We start from the raw sequence: 17,336 nt of genomic DNA on the forward strand, positions 1-17,336 counted from the left end.
TGAGGAAACAGCTGGAAGGCCCAGAACCCAGGATTTCTGTTTTCTGAAGTCCAAATGTTGTGATCTTTCCCCAATCAGCATTTTCTATGTTAACTGCAAGTCATTCTCATGTACTTTAAATTCCATCACCTGTGTCACTCTACCAGTTAATTTAGCACAGTTGTATTTACTGCGTATATTATTTAAATTCTGCCTGCAGAGTTTAAAACCTGTTTTTCTTTAACAATATTCCCTAAACATGACTCCCCAGCTCTCTTGAATCCAAATGCATCTATGGAATAGAAGTGAAAGTATTTTACAAGTTGAAAAATGGTATATACATGCAAACCAAAAATTATCACAAATTTGAAACTTGCAAATCCAGGGGGACAAAAGTAAAATGATTAATGGTACTTGAGGAGTCAAACACTTTAAAGTGTAGATAGGTTATTTCTAGCTTTGGGAATAACAGCATAGTGTTGCATGCACAAACAAATTGGCAGGGATGAGGGAGCAGTGTTTCTTTTCCTGTTTTCCTCTGGACCTCGTTTTAGTGTTATACAGTTAAAAGTTCAGCTAAGGACATCCTAGGAAGTGGCCTGTGCAGCAAAAGGGATTCTGTACACTCTGAACTTTGCACTGTACAGGCTAAAGCCACCAATGTCAAGTAAAAGGAGACCTACCACCAGACACCTTAACTCCTGTTTCCTTCTTGCCTGCCTCTGTAACCTCCAGATGCATCCCATAACTCTGCTATAGGTGTCTGGGTTATAATTAGGCCTGTTTGCTAGGCACAATCAAATGCACTGTGTGTAATTTCCTAACTTCATTTAATTTTGTCAGAGTTTCCATGGCACAAAGGTCTTCAAGGGGTATACCGGGTACTTTCCTAGCAAGATGGGCATGTTAGCTTAGCAGTAACCAACCAGACCAGCTGACTCAGAGCTACTCCTAAATAATCCATCTAGTTTGCACTTTCTTGGCCAATACAAAACAGTAATTTAAAATACTGAAACTAATAATGTAAGTACGAGATATGAGAATTAACTAGCTAATTAAATAACTAGAAAGGTTAAAGGTAGAGAGATTTCTAGTGTAGGTATAGAACTGCAGATGGTGAGGTTGAATAGATTTGAGGGAGGATGATTTTTAGGGTATAGTGAAAAGGCTGAAATCATAGCCTGAAAGCCCAGGATTATGCGACCAGATGTGGGAACTATCCTCGGCCAACTGGTTGTGTTAAAATCTCAAGATGCAAAGGGATTACTTTACTATTTAACTTTATACATTTTCTTTCCATAGAATTAAGTATCTCCATAGCAGGGAAACAGATTAACAATGTATAATTAAAGTAACACATTAATTGGCTGGTTAATAGGTTAACAGTTAATCTCTGTCCTTTAACTCTTGACCTTGTCACTTCCACTAAAGTTAAAGCTCAGGAATAAATAATTATGGCCAGGGCTAGCCACATGAGGAGGCAAAATAGTCGCTGCATCATGTAAGGGGTGCTGGGAGGGCCCCTTGCCTAAAAATATCTCCCTGACACCAACCCTGATTGCCTACTAACTTTATAGTGAAGAATGTTAAAACTATTTTCTGTTAATTGCATTCTCTTTTGCTTGAGTCAGTGATTTAAATATACCTGCTTTATGCCTTCTCATGACCTTGTTGGCCAGTGACACTTGGTCACCACCTCTTCCTCATTCTTCCAGGCCTTGTCCTGCTTTGCCCTTGGTACCATCTAAGCTGCCCGTATGCCCTTGGCCGTCGTCATGCAGGTAGCTCTGTGTGGCACTGTGGTTTCTACAGAATTTCTCAGTAAACTATCAAGGTGAAATAGAAAAAAGAAAAGCATGTGATTAGAGTCAGAGACTGTGGGAGCATAAGCAAGACACATTACTTCTCTGGGCCTCAGTTTCTCTTGTAAAAAATGAAGAGTTTAACCTAGACTCTTTCCTAGACCATTTGTTCTACCAGATCAGAAGCTGCATTTCAAAAAAGATTGCCCAGGTGATTCCTATGCACACTGAAGTTTGAGAAGCTCCAGAGCAGAGGATTTCTGGTTATCTACCTGAGCCAGATTCCTGATTCTATGACTGTAAGTGTTGAGAACAAGTTGTAACCTCCTACAAACAATTCTGGCAGCATTCAGAGTATCTGTTATAACTGGAGTCCACTGAGTCTTTTCCATTCAGTTAAGGCAACATTAACCAAATAAAGTTGAAAACATTTATTTTTCTTCCTTTAAGACAAAACAACAACAAAACACAAATTAGCATATATCTGACATCATTACCCCTTCCTCCTAAAGGTCTCATATTGCTCTCACAGGTGTTTCAAATGCTGCCTTCTTTAGGGTCCTGTTCAACTCCATCCAATCCAATCCTTCACTGAAGGCTGATGGAGTGCTGGGAGCCCTGTTAGCTGTACTCACTCTCAGGGCCTCAGAAATCATTCCTGTATCCCTCCTGGGGCATTCCCACCCTCTGCTGATATTCCAGTCAGAGCTCCTTTCACAGCCTACACACATTCCATGGGTCCCAGCACTTCTGTTCCGTTTATGCCCTTCATCAGGTCGTTCACCACTCACACCATCACAGCAACTTCCCTCGGGTTGTACCAACACCCAGAGTCAGTCGCGAGAGGAGACAAGTCTCAATTGAAACCTTCCTTTTTATTTATTTATTTATTAAATAAATAAATTTATTTATTTTTGGCTGTGTTGGGTCTTCATTGCTGCTGGCAGGCTTTCTCTAGCTGCGGCGAGCAGGGGCTACTCTTTGTTGCGGTGCGCGGGCTTCTCATTGCGGTGGCTTCTCTTGTTGCAGAGCACAGGCTCTAGTCACGCAGGCTTCAGTAGTTGTGGCTCGTGAGCCCTAGAGCACAGGCTCAGCAGCTGTGGCTCACGGGCTTAGTCGCTCTGCGGCATGCGGGATCTTCCTGGACCAGGGCTCAAACCCGTGTCCACTGCATTGGCAGGAGGATTCTTAACCACTGTGCTACCAGGGAAGTCCCTATAGTGCAGATTTTTAACCTTAAAAATCTTCCCTGCCACATTTGTATTCCCTGAAATGCAAAGGCATGGAACCTGCGCAGTCTTCTTGTTTCCTCTATTCAGAAGGGCACAGTATGGGCTGTAGTCCAGAGGAGGACCAAAAAAGAAAAAAAATTCACCATAGGCATGGAGGATCTTCCTAATGTGAAGCATCCAGCTTCTCTACAATTTGGAAAGATTATACAGGTAGACACCTTTCTGTGCCCCCACTGGGGGAAAAAAAGGCTTTCCCCTTACAGACTCTAGCCATGGGCTTGCATTCTCCCCAAATCATGGAGATGGACCACAAATGTCTCTATGGGTCTCTGATGGACACAGTGTGATGTAGCAGACAGTAGAGTTTGAAGCCAGACAAACTTAGGCTTCTTTGTGCCTCCGTGTCCTTATCAGTAAACTGGAGACGGTAATACCCACCTCGCACTATTATTGTGAGGGTTAAATGAGATGTTATGTAAATGCACATGTTAAGCGCTAATATTTTATTTCTCTTCCACTATGACATCCAAAATGGAGAAATCACTCCATCTAGGAAACTCAGACAGACCCCATGGAGGATAAGAATCCAGTCACTGCCCAGGAACAGAAATTGGGAGAACAGGGCATCTCATGTCACAAGACAACCAATGATAAATCTAATCTGATTAAACTGAGGCAACACCAGCTGACTCCAGCTTAAGGTGACCCATCAGCTGTCTAAGTTTGCCTGGGAATAAGAGGTTTCCTGGGACCTGGGACTTTCAGTGCTCAAACCAGGAGAGACCGAGGCAAACCAGGATGATTGGTTACCCTGTTTCTCCAGCAATAATTAGACTATCAACAGTTTTGGATTGTCCTTTATCTCAGTGGGAAAGATTTCCCCCAGATATACAACAAAAGGTTCAGGTGTGATTTTTTTATGCCCTTAGGCTATACTTGTCTTTCTCCTTTCCTCCACTGACAAGTGTCTCCAAAAAGTCATCTCCACTCAGTGTCTTTCTGCTCAGCACATGCCTTCTCTCAAAGTCACTCATCTGGGGTAGCTCCAGAGACTGGCAGAAGATCCTTAAATAGCAACATAAAGCAACAGTATCTTTGTTGCCTGCCTTCATTGCTTTTCTTTTCTCTTAAAGGAATATTTTCAAATAACCTCAAAGAGATGGACAGCAATAAGACTCCACCACAAATGTTCCCAGCTTCAATAATGCTGTTGCTAAGAACCATCTTTATAAAGCTGAAGGATAAGAAATGATTGGCAACAAGGACCTACTGTGTAGCACAGGGAATTATACTCAATATTTTGTAATAACCTATAAGGGAAAATAATCTTAAAAAATTGATATAGATGTATATATAACTGAATCACTTTGCTGTACACCTGAAACTAACACAACATTGTAAATCAACTATTCTTCAATTAAAAAAAGAAGAAGGAGAAGAAGGAGAAGGAGAGGAAGAGGAAGAGGAAGAAGGGGGAGAAAAAGAAATGATTGGGCTTAGAGTTCATCACTATTGTCCCTCCAGCCAGACACATGCCTGCTGATAGGGGCAGAGTTCTCACTACATACATTGAGTGCACAGAACTAGCCAGAGCTGCTTTGCCCTTGCTGGAAACTGGGCTCAACTTTGTGACAGAACCCAGTTGGCAAATACGAAGTTGGATATTCCTGGTGCTATTAGCTTTTTTCACATAACCTTACTCCATTTGTGATCTGCCTCTTCTTCCCCATCTAAAAACCAACAGGGGACCCTGAGTCATTCAGAGTCCATTCTTGATGAATGTCTATTATGAATAGAAAGCAGATGATCACATTCTCCCAGCCAGGGCACAGGCCCTGCCAACATTGGAGTGTGTGCTTAATAGCTTTCTCCTCTACTCCAAACAAATGCTAGATTTTGAATGGCCAAGGGTCCCGCCTCACAGCTGAAATGCAAATGCTCTGGCAAGAGCTCTTTGGGGACCTGCCATGAGCAGTGGCATTGTCATCCCTGTTCTTCACCTCACAGCAGCATTGGAGGCCATCACTCACCCTTTCCTTTACATCTAGCAACAATAGTCCTGACTCTCTTAGCTCACTGGTCTCTCCTTCTCTGGCTCTGCTTCTTCTTGTTGTCCCCAAAGTGGTCATACTTAGCCTTGTACTTCATGGCTCAGATTTCTATTCTGTGTTCTCACTTCCCCAGTTATGGCTTCCTCTTACTTTTAAGTGGATAATTCTCAAGTCTGAATCTCTTCCCACCCACATGATCTGTCATCACCTAAAGCAACTTGTATTACACTCGCTGGACCCATTTTTCTTCCCAAAACAGTTCCCTTCTTAGACCTCTATTTTTCTCAGAATTACACCCAACATTCTCGCTTCTTAGTTCACCTTCTTGGCATCACCTTTGACTCTTCTTCTTCCCCCATCTCCAGCCAGAAACAAAAATGTTAGTTGATCCTCCCTTGTAATGTCTCCTGTCTGTCTCATCTTGCCTATTTCTATTGTCATCAGTCTCACAATCTCAGCCTCCATCATGTTCTCTACATAGCAGTTTCTAACTCTAGGTCTTTCCACTCCATTCTTCCACTACTACTGGTTAACACCCCAATTACAATGGTAAATGGTTCCTTACTGAGTACCAAATAATTCTAGATGCTTGAGCCTAATACTCTTGCATCCAAAAGATGTGCTCTTTGCCTGATCCTATTCTGCTCCATCTCAGTCCTACCCTCACAGCTTTTCCACTCTGCTCAGCTCCCTCTCTGTCTGATTAATCTTCTAGTTAACCCTGAAGCTACTGATGGTCAGGCTGACTATTAGGGTATGAGGTATCCCTCTATAGCCTAAGAGGGATTCTGGCGTGATCCCTCTTCCACACTTATAGTGCATGAGTCAGATGGGGAATGTGTTAAGAATGTAAATTCCAGGATACACCCTTCGCTCAGGTCAGGGGTGCAGCCAGCATCTATATAGCAGTGTTGTCCAATAGAGTACCTACTGAACACTTGAAGTGTAGCTAGTATGACTTGAGGAACTGAATTATTAATTCTAGTTCATTTTGATTAATTTAAATTTAAATAGCCACATGTGGCTACCATATTGAACAGTGGGGATCTATACATTTAACAAGAATCACAGCTGATTCTAATGAACAATCGTGTTTAAAGCCACTTTAACAAGCAGTCCGGGTGACCCTTATGCTCACTTACTGGTACATAGTAGGTAATCAAAAATGTTTGTTGAATGAATGGATGAACAAATGAATACATGAATGAACTAGCATACAATTTCCTTGAGATTTAAGGCTGTCTCTTCTAAAAAAGAAAAGTTGAGGGGGATTTTCCAGAGGAAAAGAGGCTAAAAATATTTAACAAACAAATGTAATAAATTAACCTTAAAGGGATCCTGGTTCAAAACTGAGTTGTTTTTTAAAAAGTACAGAAGATATTTTGGAGATAATTGGGAAAATTTGAACATAGAAAGCATGTTACATGATATTAGAAAATTATTTTTAGTTTTCTTAGGTGAGATAATGTTACTGTAGTTACAAAAAAATGTCTTTATTCTTAGAAAATACATGCTGAAGTACTTACAGATGAAGTGTCATGACATCAGCAACTTATCTTCAAGTGGTTTGGCAAAAAATGTGTGTGTGTGTGTGTGTGTGTGTGTGTGTGTGTTGAGAGAGAGAGAAAGTGAAAGGGGCAAAATGTTAGCAATTGTTGTATCTAGGTAGAGTATATTTGACTGCAAAATGTGGGCCAGGACACTTACCTCCAGGGTGGTGGAAGAATACATGAAGTCTCTTTGGCCCCTTTTAAAACAGATAAAATACTTTTCTTACTAATCATTCATATTTGTATATTTATATTTTCCCCTAGAGTTACAAAGCAAGAAGAAATTTGGAAGCTATGGTAAGTACCAGGTGCTTATTGGAACTTTACCTTTCACAGGTCCAGGTCTGGCTTCATTTAGCCTGTAGCCCAAGCATCTGGCAGATTTATCCTTTTGGTCTGATGATATATATTGGCTTTTTGCCAAACCATAGACGCTAGAGCAGAACCTAGAAGAAACCGATACAGAATAGGGGGAAATCATAGACCTGAGAAAGATCTGTGAGCAAAGATTTTTAGTAAAACTTTACATATGAAAAAGCAAAAAATCCAGGTATAACCTAAATGGCTAACAATTCCTTCATTCAGCAAATATTACTGAGTGCTTACAATGGTCCAGGCCCTGTGACAGGTGCTGGGGACCAAGATGTGAACAAAATCAGACATGCCCCATGTCCTCCCAGCATACCCCCTAGTGGTAGTTGGTTAAGTGAATGACAGAACACTCATTCTGGAATGTTACACTGCCATTATGAAGAAAGTTTGCAAAGAAAAATTAATAAAACAGCCTAGACATGTCATAATAGCAAGTTAAAGCAGAATGCAAAATTGTATTCATAGTATTAACTGTGTCATATAAATCCTCCACAACCCACAACTCAAAAATAGCAATTGTCACCCGCGTAGCCCATTACTTTCACCTTTGTTTTTTTTCTATTCTCAACACAGCTAATACATAGAATAAACTATTGGGAAATAAAGAGAAGAGTATTGATAGCTGTTATTTCTAGGTTGTGTGGGATTATGAGTATTTTTACTTTCTTCTTATGATTTTCTATATTTTTCAAGATTCCTACAATAAACATGAATAAACAGGAAATAAGTCAATTAAAATTTGAACACTCACAGACACGCATAGAGCTTCTCTTCCAGCAGTCATTTGTTTTCTCTTTCCCCTTGCCTTTGGTGTCTCCAGCGTAGGGCGCGCAGGCCTCCACCAGGGCAGCACAGGCACTGTGACAGATGCTTCAACCGTCACTGCCACATGCCTATGGAGCCTGGTGTCTCCTGCCTGGTGATAAACTGCCACCTGTCCTGCGGTGCTACCTTCCACATGTGCAAAGAGGCAGAGCACGAGCTCCTGTGCCCTTTGGAGCAGGTTCCGTGCCTCAACTCCGAATATGGCTGCCCCCTTTCCATTTCCCGTCACAAACTGGCCAAGCACCTGCAAGTGTGCCCCGCCAGCGTGGTCTGCTGCTCCATGGAGTGGAACCGCTGGCCAAACACGGACTCTGAAACAGCCCTTCACGAGAACATCATGAAAGAGACCCCCAATGAGGAGTGCTTGGACACAGCCCTGGCCCTCCAAGACCAGAAGGTCCTCTTTAGATCTCTGAAAATGGTAGAACTTTTCCCAGAAACTAGAGAACCCATGGAAGAGGAACCTACCATGAATGGTGAAGCCAGTTGGAAGGAAATGGAAGGAGCGGTGGGTGGGGCAGATGCTGGTTTGGTAACAAGCGGCTCTCTGTCAACCACCAACGGAGAGGTGGCAGAGCTGAGTCAAGAAGAACGAGAGGTATTAGCCAAAACCAAAGAAGGGATGGACCTAGCCAAGTTTGACAAGTGGGAAAATATGTTCAGCAAAGAGCATGCGGCCTCTGCTTTAACGAGCTCATCAGTGAGCAGTGAGAGCAAGAGCAGGGATGGCCCAGAGAAAGAACAGATTTCCAGCAGCAACAACATGGTAGAAAAGAGCGCTGCCAAAGGGAAGGAAACACAGGAAGACCAGAAGCAGCAGGACTTTCAGGAAGCCATAGAAAAGTCAGGGCTTGCCCCTTGGCAGGATGGTGTTCTGGAAAGACTGAAAACAGCCATGGATGCAAAGGACTATAATATGTACCTGGTGCACAATGGGAGGATGCTTATTCACTTTGGTCAGATGCCTGCCTGTACACCTAAGGAGAGAGACTTTGTTTATGGCAAACTCGAGGCTCAGGAAGTGAAGACTGTTTACACCTTCAAAGTTCCCACGAGCTACTGCGGGAAGCGGGCTCACCTCAGAGACACCTTGTTGAGTAGTAGGCCAAGTGAACACAAGGCAGTAGATACTTTGGATTTAGGGATCACTGTGGAGGACCTCCCCAAATCAGATCTCATCAAGACCACCCTGCTGTGTGCTCTGGAAAGAGAACTCAAAGGTCATGTCATCTCTGAATCCAGGAGCATTGATGGGCTGTTCGTGGATTTTGCTACACAGACATACAGTTTTGAGCCAGAACAATTTTCCTCCAGGACGGTGCTGGCTGACCTTCTAACCACTGCTAATCTGAATGGGCTCCATATGGAGCTCCACAGTGAGTGTGTGACCAGGAGACACAACAAGAGCAGTTCTGCCTTTACTTTCACTTGCAACAAATTCTTCAGGAGGGATGAATTTCCCCTACATTTCAAGAATGTCCACACAGACATTCAGTCATGTCTCAATGGTTGGTTCCAGCACCGATGCCCCCTTGCCTACTTGGGATGTACCTTTATTCAAAACCATTTCTGTCCCCCAGGGAAAAAGGCAAAAGTAATCTATAGTCAGGAGCTCAAGACCTTTGCCATCAAGCCAGAGGTTGCTTCAGAGCTGAGTGAGGGAGGGAACAACCATCTCTCAGGCCGTGAAGGAAAAAACCAGAATTCTCTAACCAGCCTGCCCCTGGAGGTTTTGCAGTACATTGCTGGGTTCTTAGACAGCATCAGCCTATCCCAGCTCTCCCAGGTGTCCGTGCTGATGAGGAATATCTGTGCCACTTTGTTACAAGAGAGAGGGATGGTCCTCCTGCAGTGGAAGAAGAAGAGGTATTCCCATGGAGGCACCTCGTGGAGAGTTCACAGAAAGGCAAGTAAATAGTCGTTCACTTATTCATTCATTCAACAAGTGTTTACTAAGGGCCTTCTGTGCACCAAGCCGTGTGCTAGGCACTGAGATTGTACTAGGTTACCAGGAATAAAACACAGTCTATGAACTCAAGGAGGTCAGCGTAGTAGAGGAGACAGACCCATAAATATAAAAATGGCAATACAAATGGTAATGCCTATTTATGTATGTGTCCTGCATGTCTTCCATTTGCTCACATGATCCATTCTCCATCGTGATCTGTCCCCCAGGAGGCTGATCTTTACAGACTAGCTTAACTAGCTCCCCTGCCCTCCAGCTTCCAGTTGGGCTAATCTAACGGGAGTGTATCAGCAGGAGATGGTCAGGAGGGAGAAGAGTGAGGTTGACATGGCTATTCTTCTGGCTTCCTTCCTGCATGCATTCTCCCCTCCATGACATTTTGCACTGGCCATGTCCCTCCAACTGTATGTGATATCTGATAGGTTACCGATTCTGGGTTCCATTGACTTCCTTCCTCCCTTTCAGGCCCAGGGTAGTAACACTCTAGATTGTTACTAGCCTGGGTTTTCTATACCCTGCCCACACATTTGTATATCATTCCTTTATAAAATTCTCTTCAGATTACCCAGTTTGAGTGTGCCATCTGTTTTCTGCCTGGACTCCAACTGATACAATATGCCAACAAATTCTCCTCAGCCCTATGTCGACTAATTTATTTACAAACAAGTTTTGCCCCTGTTGAATTCATTTTGAAATTCTAAAATAATTTGGTCCACTGATTTCCCCTGGTTCAAATGCTTATTTAATTTTTTTTTTAAAAAACTCTGCTGTATAGATCAAAGAATCTTTCCCTTTGGAAAAACCTCATCCCCTTTTCCCAATCAGGTTAGGCTTGCTTAACTGTATAAGTTCTATTGGCTTGTACTCTATAGAAGTGAAACTCCCAATTCATCATATCCAAGGTGCCATAGCACCATAGCATCCTCTCTTATGGTACATATATTGGTAATGTGAATCACAAATTCATGATGCCCATTTAGGTCAATAATTCCAAAATCTCACTGTTGAGTCTCTTCCCAGTATGTGGGTATATGCAAACTGGTATTGGGGAGTTAGGAGATGTTTACATCTATTTTTATTATGTCTAAAACATCTTGCATATTTTCTATTATTTATTCCCTGAGCAGTCTTCTTCAAAAAATAATTATCAGACTCTCCCTCATGAATTCATGCTTGAATCCATGCCTGCAATCCATGTGTTAGGTAATGACTGCCAACCAACCATGTGTTAGGCATAAACGTGAATAAGACTAAGACCCTGCCTTCGGGAATTGTATTGCCAAGATACAATGTATCATTTAGAACTACCTAATATCTTCCTCTGTAAAATCAAATGCAAATAATTTAAATTACATACTAGAAATTTCATTATTTTTTGGCTCACATTTTTTCCCAATTCAGTGATTGCTGACCACTCTTAAATATCATTTGGGACAAACTAATCTCCTTGCAGAAAGGAAGAAAGAGAATTTAGTTGGAGCTAAAGAATGCTTATATTAAAATGGCCTTTTAAAGTACAAAGGGAAATAGTTCCAAGATCACAGGATACACTTTTCTTATATAGTAACAATGACAAGAAACTGAGGGTGAAATGATCAGGTTGAAGGATATCAGATTATGCCTATCCTCATAGGAAGATTTTAAAACTAGTGGCTTTGCCACCACATCCTAGGTGGAAAGGCCCACAGGGATTTGAGTGCCAGACTTCTAGACTTCTCCTAAGGTTTCTGTTCTGCTGAGACTCTTATTAGTTAACATACTAATTTAGTTTTAGTTTTAAGCAATAGAAAACCAACTTAACATGACAAACAATAAAGGGAATTTATTGGCCCATATAACTGAAGAGTGCAAAGGTGATGGCTTCAGGTATGGCTTGATCTAGCAGCTCAAAATGCCCCCAAATGACCTTTTTACTCTCTATTTCTTATCCCTACTTCCTCGCTTGTGGCTCCACTCTAAGACACAGTTCTCCCTTCGTGGTCCCTGGTGGCTGCCAGAAGCTCCTAAGACTGTAGCTTCCAAGTTCAAGCACAGAGGGGAAAAGAGAATCTGCTTCTTGGTATCACAAACAAAGGTTCTGGAGTAGAGTCTCATTGGCACTGGTTGTCCTGATTTGAACCATATGTCTATTCTAGAACTAACCACTGTTCCTGGGGAGGTGGGGGATGGGGGAAGGGTATATGTCAATAAGCAGATCGGTGTTAGTCATTTCCACACAACACATGGCTGGCTGGGATGATTATCAGTTGCAAGGGGGAACTAGGAATTGGATGCTGGAGAAAGGACTAACAAATGTATGCTGCAGCCACTAAATACTCTCAGGAATCTAAGAACAGAAAGGCATTTCCCCACACTGTTCAAACAAAGCTGGCCTGAGGGTAACACCCCAGTGTTTACTTTGGAACTTCTCTCTTTCCTCATAGATCTGGCAATTCAGCAGCCTCTTCTCCAAAATCAAGGGCTGGGAGTTTAATGAAGTTGCCTCCATGTCTGAGCACCTGAAGTCCTGTCCTTTCAACGTTGTAGAACACAAGACTGACCCGATTCTTTTGACCAGCATGTGTCAGCCCCGTGAGCAGGCCTCAGAGACTTTAGTCACCACCTTTAATGCCAGACCAAGAGGAAGACACACCTACTAAAGGCTCAGAAGCCACCCTTCTTGGATTCCCACTCAGGGTTACTGAAAGTTCGACAGAGTTTGGTTTTGAGGACTTCCTTCTGTAAACTGCAAATGTGCTTATCTGGGTGTTTTGGAATATGCAATGTCCTTCAAAACCTGAGCAGCTGCACAAGGCCGAAGAATTTCCTAAGCCATGGCTTGTATAACTGCTATAGTGCCATACCGATAACTTACTTCCTCCCTCCCCCCACACTCTTTTTCTAAAATAAATCAGTCTGTGAAGTATTTTAAATAGGTGACTTGAGGCCATTTGGAAGATGAGATGAGAGAGCCGTGAAATTCCATAACCAGCACAGGCCTGTGCTTTTGTGGAGAGCTTTTCAGTTTATAAGCACTTGTAATGATATGGAGCAGGCAATGTAGGGATGGGAACTGACATGCCTCCCAGGGTACCCAGGGTGAAGGGCACAGTTTGAAGTTTCTGGAGCTGGGGTTGTCCTGACAGCCAAGTCCAGGGCTTTTTTTAGTTGCCCCACTGCCTCTAAGCCCAGACAGTCCAAACAGCCCGAAAGAATAGAGACCTAGGCTAAGCACAACAGCCTCGAGGACACCAAAGGCCAAAGGATGAGAGGTAGAAATGAGGTCCTAGAATGAGATTGTTGTGTAGAATCTTGGCAACATATAGAAGGACAGCCTTGAACAATGAAGAAGAATCCAGAGGAGATATTATATTTATGGAGAAAATTAGGACCAAAAGCCAGAGCCTACTTTCAAACATTTTAATAGTGACTTGAGAGTCAAGGTTCTTTTCCTCTGAAAATTATATTCTCCGTCTGGATTAGGGAGAGCACAGGCACGGGCCAGCACCACCCTGGGCTAAGTGAAATGATCACAAGACACTAACACCAACTTCGGTGTCATGTCAGAATGCACAGGGTAGCCCAAGGAGACCTCGCATTTGGAAAAGTCCAGACGAGGCCCACTGCAGCTCCTGTGGTACCAGTCGCCAGGTCCTAGACATCACTTGAGTACCCCATCGGGATTCTTGAGAAGGAAGACATCTGAACATAGTGATTCCCTATAATTGCTCCTACCTATTGCTGGCCATGACTGCATTCTGTCAAAAGTGCGTGACACTTCTGGGTTTTGGTAACAAATAGTTAAAACTTATGAGAACAAAAGTAAGATAAAACTACACAATAGAAGCTGGCATCCCTTAAAGCAGGGTTTCATGGAACTACTGACATTTTAGACTGGATAATTCTTTGTCATAAGGCACTGCCCTATGTGTTATAGGATGTTTAGCAACACCCTTGACCTCTATCCAATAGATACTAGTAGCACCCCTACAGCTATAACAACCAAAAATGTCTCCAGACATTGCTAAAAATCCTCTGGGAGCAAGATCGCTCCTGGTTGAGAACAACTGCCCTAAAGAAGGACATGCTGATGGCAGTAAATTAGGATAAGCTTTTTAGTTCAGCAAATTCTTATCTCACATAGTTATCTACAATGGTCATGATTTCATGCAGCTCTTCTTTCTCTACCAAATAGGTTTTAGACACATGATGATTTTAAGTTGGGAACCAAATGGAGATGGTTTGTTTGGTGTGGCTTCACGTCCCTGGGTCACAGTGCAAAAAGTATATCCTATCAGCTCTCCAGGTATAGCTGATGCCAGGAAGGCTGAGCTATTTATCTTAACCCTAACCCTAACCCTCACCCTAGCCCTAGCCCTAACCCTAACCCTCTCTCTTTAATTGATGCCATTTTCCTAGCAGTCCTCAGCAAGTGAGAAAGAAGGGAAAAGGAGGATGGGCATTGTGGGGGAGCAGAGAACAAAGAATTTAACCAACAACAACAAAAAACAGTCTAGTCAATATGAATGTTTGTTATTGCCTGGGTTCCCCTCTGAACATGGTTCAGAGCTGGTATAGATGAAGTAGATGACACCCCTGAGAGGAGTCAAGAAGGCATTAAAGCAAATCCCAGAGAAGTATGCTCATCTTCCATTATAATGTGCCACTTGGTACTACTGAGTAACGTAACCCTATTTTTCCTAATCCTTATTGTTTGGTTTATATTTCACATTTGTATATAAGGCGCCATTTTCTAAAAAATATAACTAGAATATGAGCTAAGATTTTATTCAGTGAAGATGAATAACTGCGACAGCTAAGCAGTGAAGTGGGAGAAAAGGAACTGATCCAGGGTTCAGTTCCATGTGTTTTGAATCTAGTCCTTCCTATATGGAGGAAGAAAGTTCTGAAAATCCATTTTGGGTTTCTTATTTTATTAGAAAAAGAAAGCAAGGGGAGCTGTAGACTAAGGGAGGTGAAAATCCGGGGCTAACATGAGCTGCAAGAGAAGTATAGAGAAAGGAAGAGAGCAGAGGGCTCTTCCTTGACATTCTGGGCAGCCCAGGGTGCGGGAGGGCATTCAGGAGACTAACCGCACTGCTCTGTGGGCCCCACCCTTCCAGGCACGCTTTACTTTCCCAGCTGCTGCCTTCAGCACAATACTGAGCTGATCAACATCATCAAACACATTTTACAAGGTATCTAATTGTATATGTCGCAGGAAACCAGAGTATTGCAGGTAGCCACTGGCCTACACAATCAAGCACATCTTATGGTGAGAGGGCAACTGGAGAAAAAGGGAAGCCTTTTAGAGAGATGGTGGATTAGACAGATGATTTGATTAGTGGGATGAAGCTGTAGTGAGCAGCGTGAGCAGCAAGCATCACCTGAGAGGCAAGACAGCTAGACACGGCTTCAGATTAAGAAGCGGCTAAGGAGAGTGAAAGGGGACTGTGGACCCAAGAATAGGAGCCTGGACAGGGAGGTGTCTGCGAGCAGAGCCCTTGAAGAGAATCACCGCCAAGAAAGTCAGTCCAAGTAGAGATCAGCCAAATGTGGAGGGCGAGGTCTATAGAACTGAGGCAGAAAGGACTTTATTGCCTTAATAATATAAGGATCTGGAAAAGAAGTTTCTGTCTTATAATGAAGGGAAAAGTGAAAAGCAAAGTGGAACTTGGATGTAAGAATAAAACCACTGCAAAAGTCTGATCTATGTGTGATGTCAGATCAAACTGAAGTGAAGAATGAGATTGTGTATATCTAGTGTGACTTACCTCTATACACTGGAAACCCCAATGTCTCTATAGGCAGAAATAAAAGCTGCTTTTCACTCTGAAAGTCTAACTGGGTGAATCTTATAAGTGAGGTGTAGAGACAGATGTGTGATTCACTGGCATAGAAGTCACTGTGGAAACAAAGGAGTGTGTGTCTTGAAGAAAAGCCAAGGAATGAGCCTGAGGGATGCAGTGCTCTAAGCATATGGACAGCTCACCACTGAACTTTTAAGGACTTTTATAAAGTCCTGCAGCAACTATGGGTCTCAGACACCAATCCTAGCTCTTCCTTGATCCCACTATCTTCTCCATCTTTGAAAGCTGAATCCAACTTCAGATACCAGTTATAGCACAGACTTCTATTTTCCACCAATCAAAGATCCCCGATACCAAATCCCTGACTTTCATTTCGATTTGATTTTGGTTTTGCCTAGGATCTCCTATTCTGGACCTTGCCGAGCCCAATGGCCTGGGGGTTAGAATAAACTCACCGTGTCCTGGCCTTTCATTCTCCCTCATCCCCATACTTTGCTTGGTGATTTGCTTTTTGCCTATCACTGGCCGTCCAAAGGTCCTCACGTCTCCTATCAGCAGCCTCAGCTCTGGACCACACAGAAACTTTATGAGCTTCCTCAATCTACCTTCTTACATGACCATTGATTTCATTCATCCAGCTACAAGGAAGCCTAGACTTTCTCTAGCAGAGGCCACTCTCACTCTAAATCCTCTTAACACCTCATTGTTTCTTTAGTTTTAGTCTTTTTCTCTTGGCTAAATCTTTTCCTCCTTTCTTTCCCCTAATTTGTGCTTTTGCCTCAAGAATCATTATGCACGAAAAGAGTGTAGTCATTACTCCCAGGCAGAAAGTGGCTGGCCTCTCACAACTGCTAAAGCCAGCATAAGTTGAGCTGTCTTATCATGGACCCTTCCTGGCCCCTGTTCCCCTACCTTACAGCCATTCCCCAGGCCCATCTTGTTTTGGACTGGGTATCAGTAGAGTCTAAGGAAAGGGCACGGCCCTTGACATCCAGGGTGCAGAGTGATGGGCAGTGGAGGAGGGAGTTTTCTGGATATCCCTGAAAGATGGGAGGAGAATTGGAGCCATGAGAGTCAGGACCATTGAGGGCTGCATTAAAAAGTACTATTTACCTCAGAATAGAGGTGAGTCATGGTCCTGCTTTATTTCCACTTTAGGACTGAGCAGAGAAAAGATTCAGAGATATTTCTGCAGAGAAGGAAAGTGAGCAAACAGCACAACCAGGAAATATAAACATACCTTCCCAGGTAAGCAAACTAGGAAGCTCAGAGTTCACAAACAAAGGAAGTTAGAGTGGGGGGTGGGTGGGTGTTAGAGGGGGGATTCATGGGGAAGGAGGCAGGACACAAGATAAACATCCCTGAGATCATCTAGGGTATCCAGGATAGACAGGACACCGAGGGGAAGGAGACCTCCTTCCTCATGCTGTCTCTGCCCCAAACCCTAATGGAGAGGGAGAGACAAGTCTGTCTAGAGCTTCAGGCAAGTCATGACATCCTGTCAGACACTTGCAGCAGAAATGGAAAGCGGGTGGAGGCAGAGCCACTTGGGACAAGGGAAGTCACAGTGCAGAAGACAGACAGCCACAGTTACTGGAGGAGCGTGACATAATTTGCAGGGAAGAGTCCAAAGTGGCCGTGGCAACGTCCCCGCCACCAGCCCTCATCCACCATCTCAATGTCAGTGATGATGTCATCTGGGTCAAAGGAAATCTCATCACTTCCCTCTGGGGAGAAAATTGACAGGATATTAGAATGGTCAGGCAGGAA

At 43.1% G+C, this 17,336-nt stretch overlaps 2 protein-coding genes and 1 long non-coding RNA gene across 7 annotated transcripts in view; 1 reads left to right on the plus strand and 2 right to left on the minus strand.

Moving 5' to 3' along the window:
- Positions 1-9,030, minus strand: part of LOC112416023 (uncharacterized) — a 10,328-nt gene extending 1,298 nt beyond the window's left edge. Inside the window, exons 1-7 of one of the 4 annotated variants that reach the window (XR_003006414.1) lie at positions 8,890-9,030; positions 8,734-8,788; positions 8,280-8,388; positions 7,738-7,844; positions 6,942-7,060; positions 6,772-6,811; positions 1,625-1,805 (exon numbers count right to left, since the gene is read on the minus strand). This is a non-coding gene — a long non-coding RNA (uncharacterized LOC112416023). Of the gene's footprint in view, positions 1-1,624; positions 1,806-2,901; positions 4,079-6,771; positions 6,812-6,941; positions 7,061-7,737; positions 7,845-8,279; positions 8,389-8,733; positions 8,789-8,889 lie in introns of those variants that run through there. The other 3 variants (XR_003006415.1, XR_003006417.1, XR_003006416.1) reach the window with 3 other exon arrangements.
- The window catches only part of FBXO40 (F-box protein 40), a 16,804-nt gene extending 490 nt beyond the window's left edge, over positions 1-16,314 (plus strand). The window contains exons 2-3 of one of the 2 annotated variants that reach the window (XR_003006413.1): positions 6,879-6,911; positions 12,201-12,286. Coding sequence is in view for 1 of the 2 variants with exons in the window: in XM_024769296.1 (XP_024625064.1) it covers positions 7,876-9,717; positions 12,201-12,416 (2,058 nt within the window). In the remaining variant the exon portion in view is untranslated. Of the gene's footprint in view, positions 1-6,878; positions 6,912-7,068; positions 9,718-12,200 lie in introns of those variants that run through there. The other variant, XM_024769296.1, reaches the window with a different exon arrangement.
- The window catches only part of HCLS1 (hematopoietic cell-specific Lyn substrate 1), a 28,630-nt gene continuing 25,967 nt past the window's right edge, over positions 14,674-17,336 (minus strand). Inside the window, exon 14 of the mRNA XM_024769297.1 lies at positions 14,674-17,293. Within this exon, the coding sequence (XP_024625065.1) occupies positions 17,157-17,293 (137 nt within the window). The 3' untranslated portion in view covers positions 14,674-17,156. The remainder of the gene's footprint in view (positions 17,294-17,336) is intronic.

The sequence above is a fragment of the Neophocaena asiaeorientalis genome, unplaced genomic scaffold (genome assembly GCF_003031525.2).
Source record: "Neophocaena asiaeorientalis asiaeorientalis breed wild unplaced genomic scaffold, Neophocaena_asiaeorientalis_V1.1 scaffold671, whole genome shotgun sequence".
NCBI classification, from domain to species: Eukaryota; Metazoa; Chordata; class Mammalia; order Artiodactyla; family Phocoenidae; genus Neophocaena; species Neophocaena asiaeorientalis.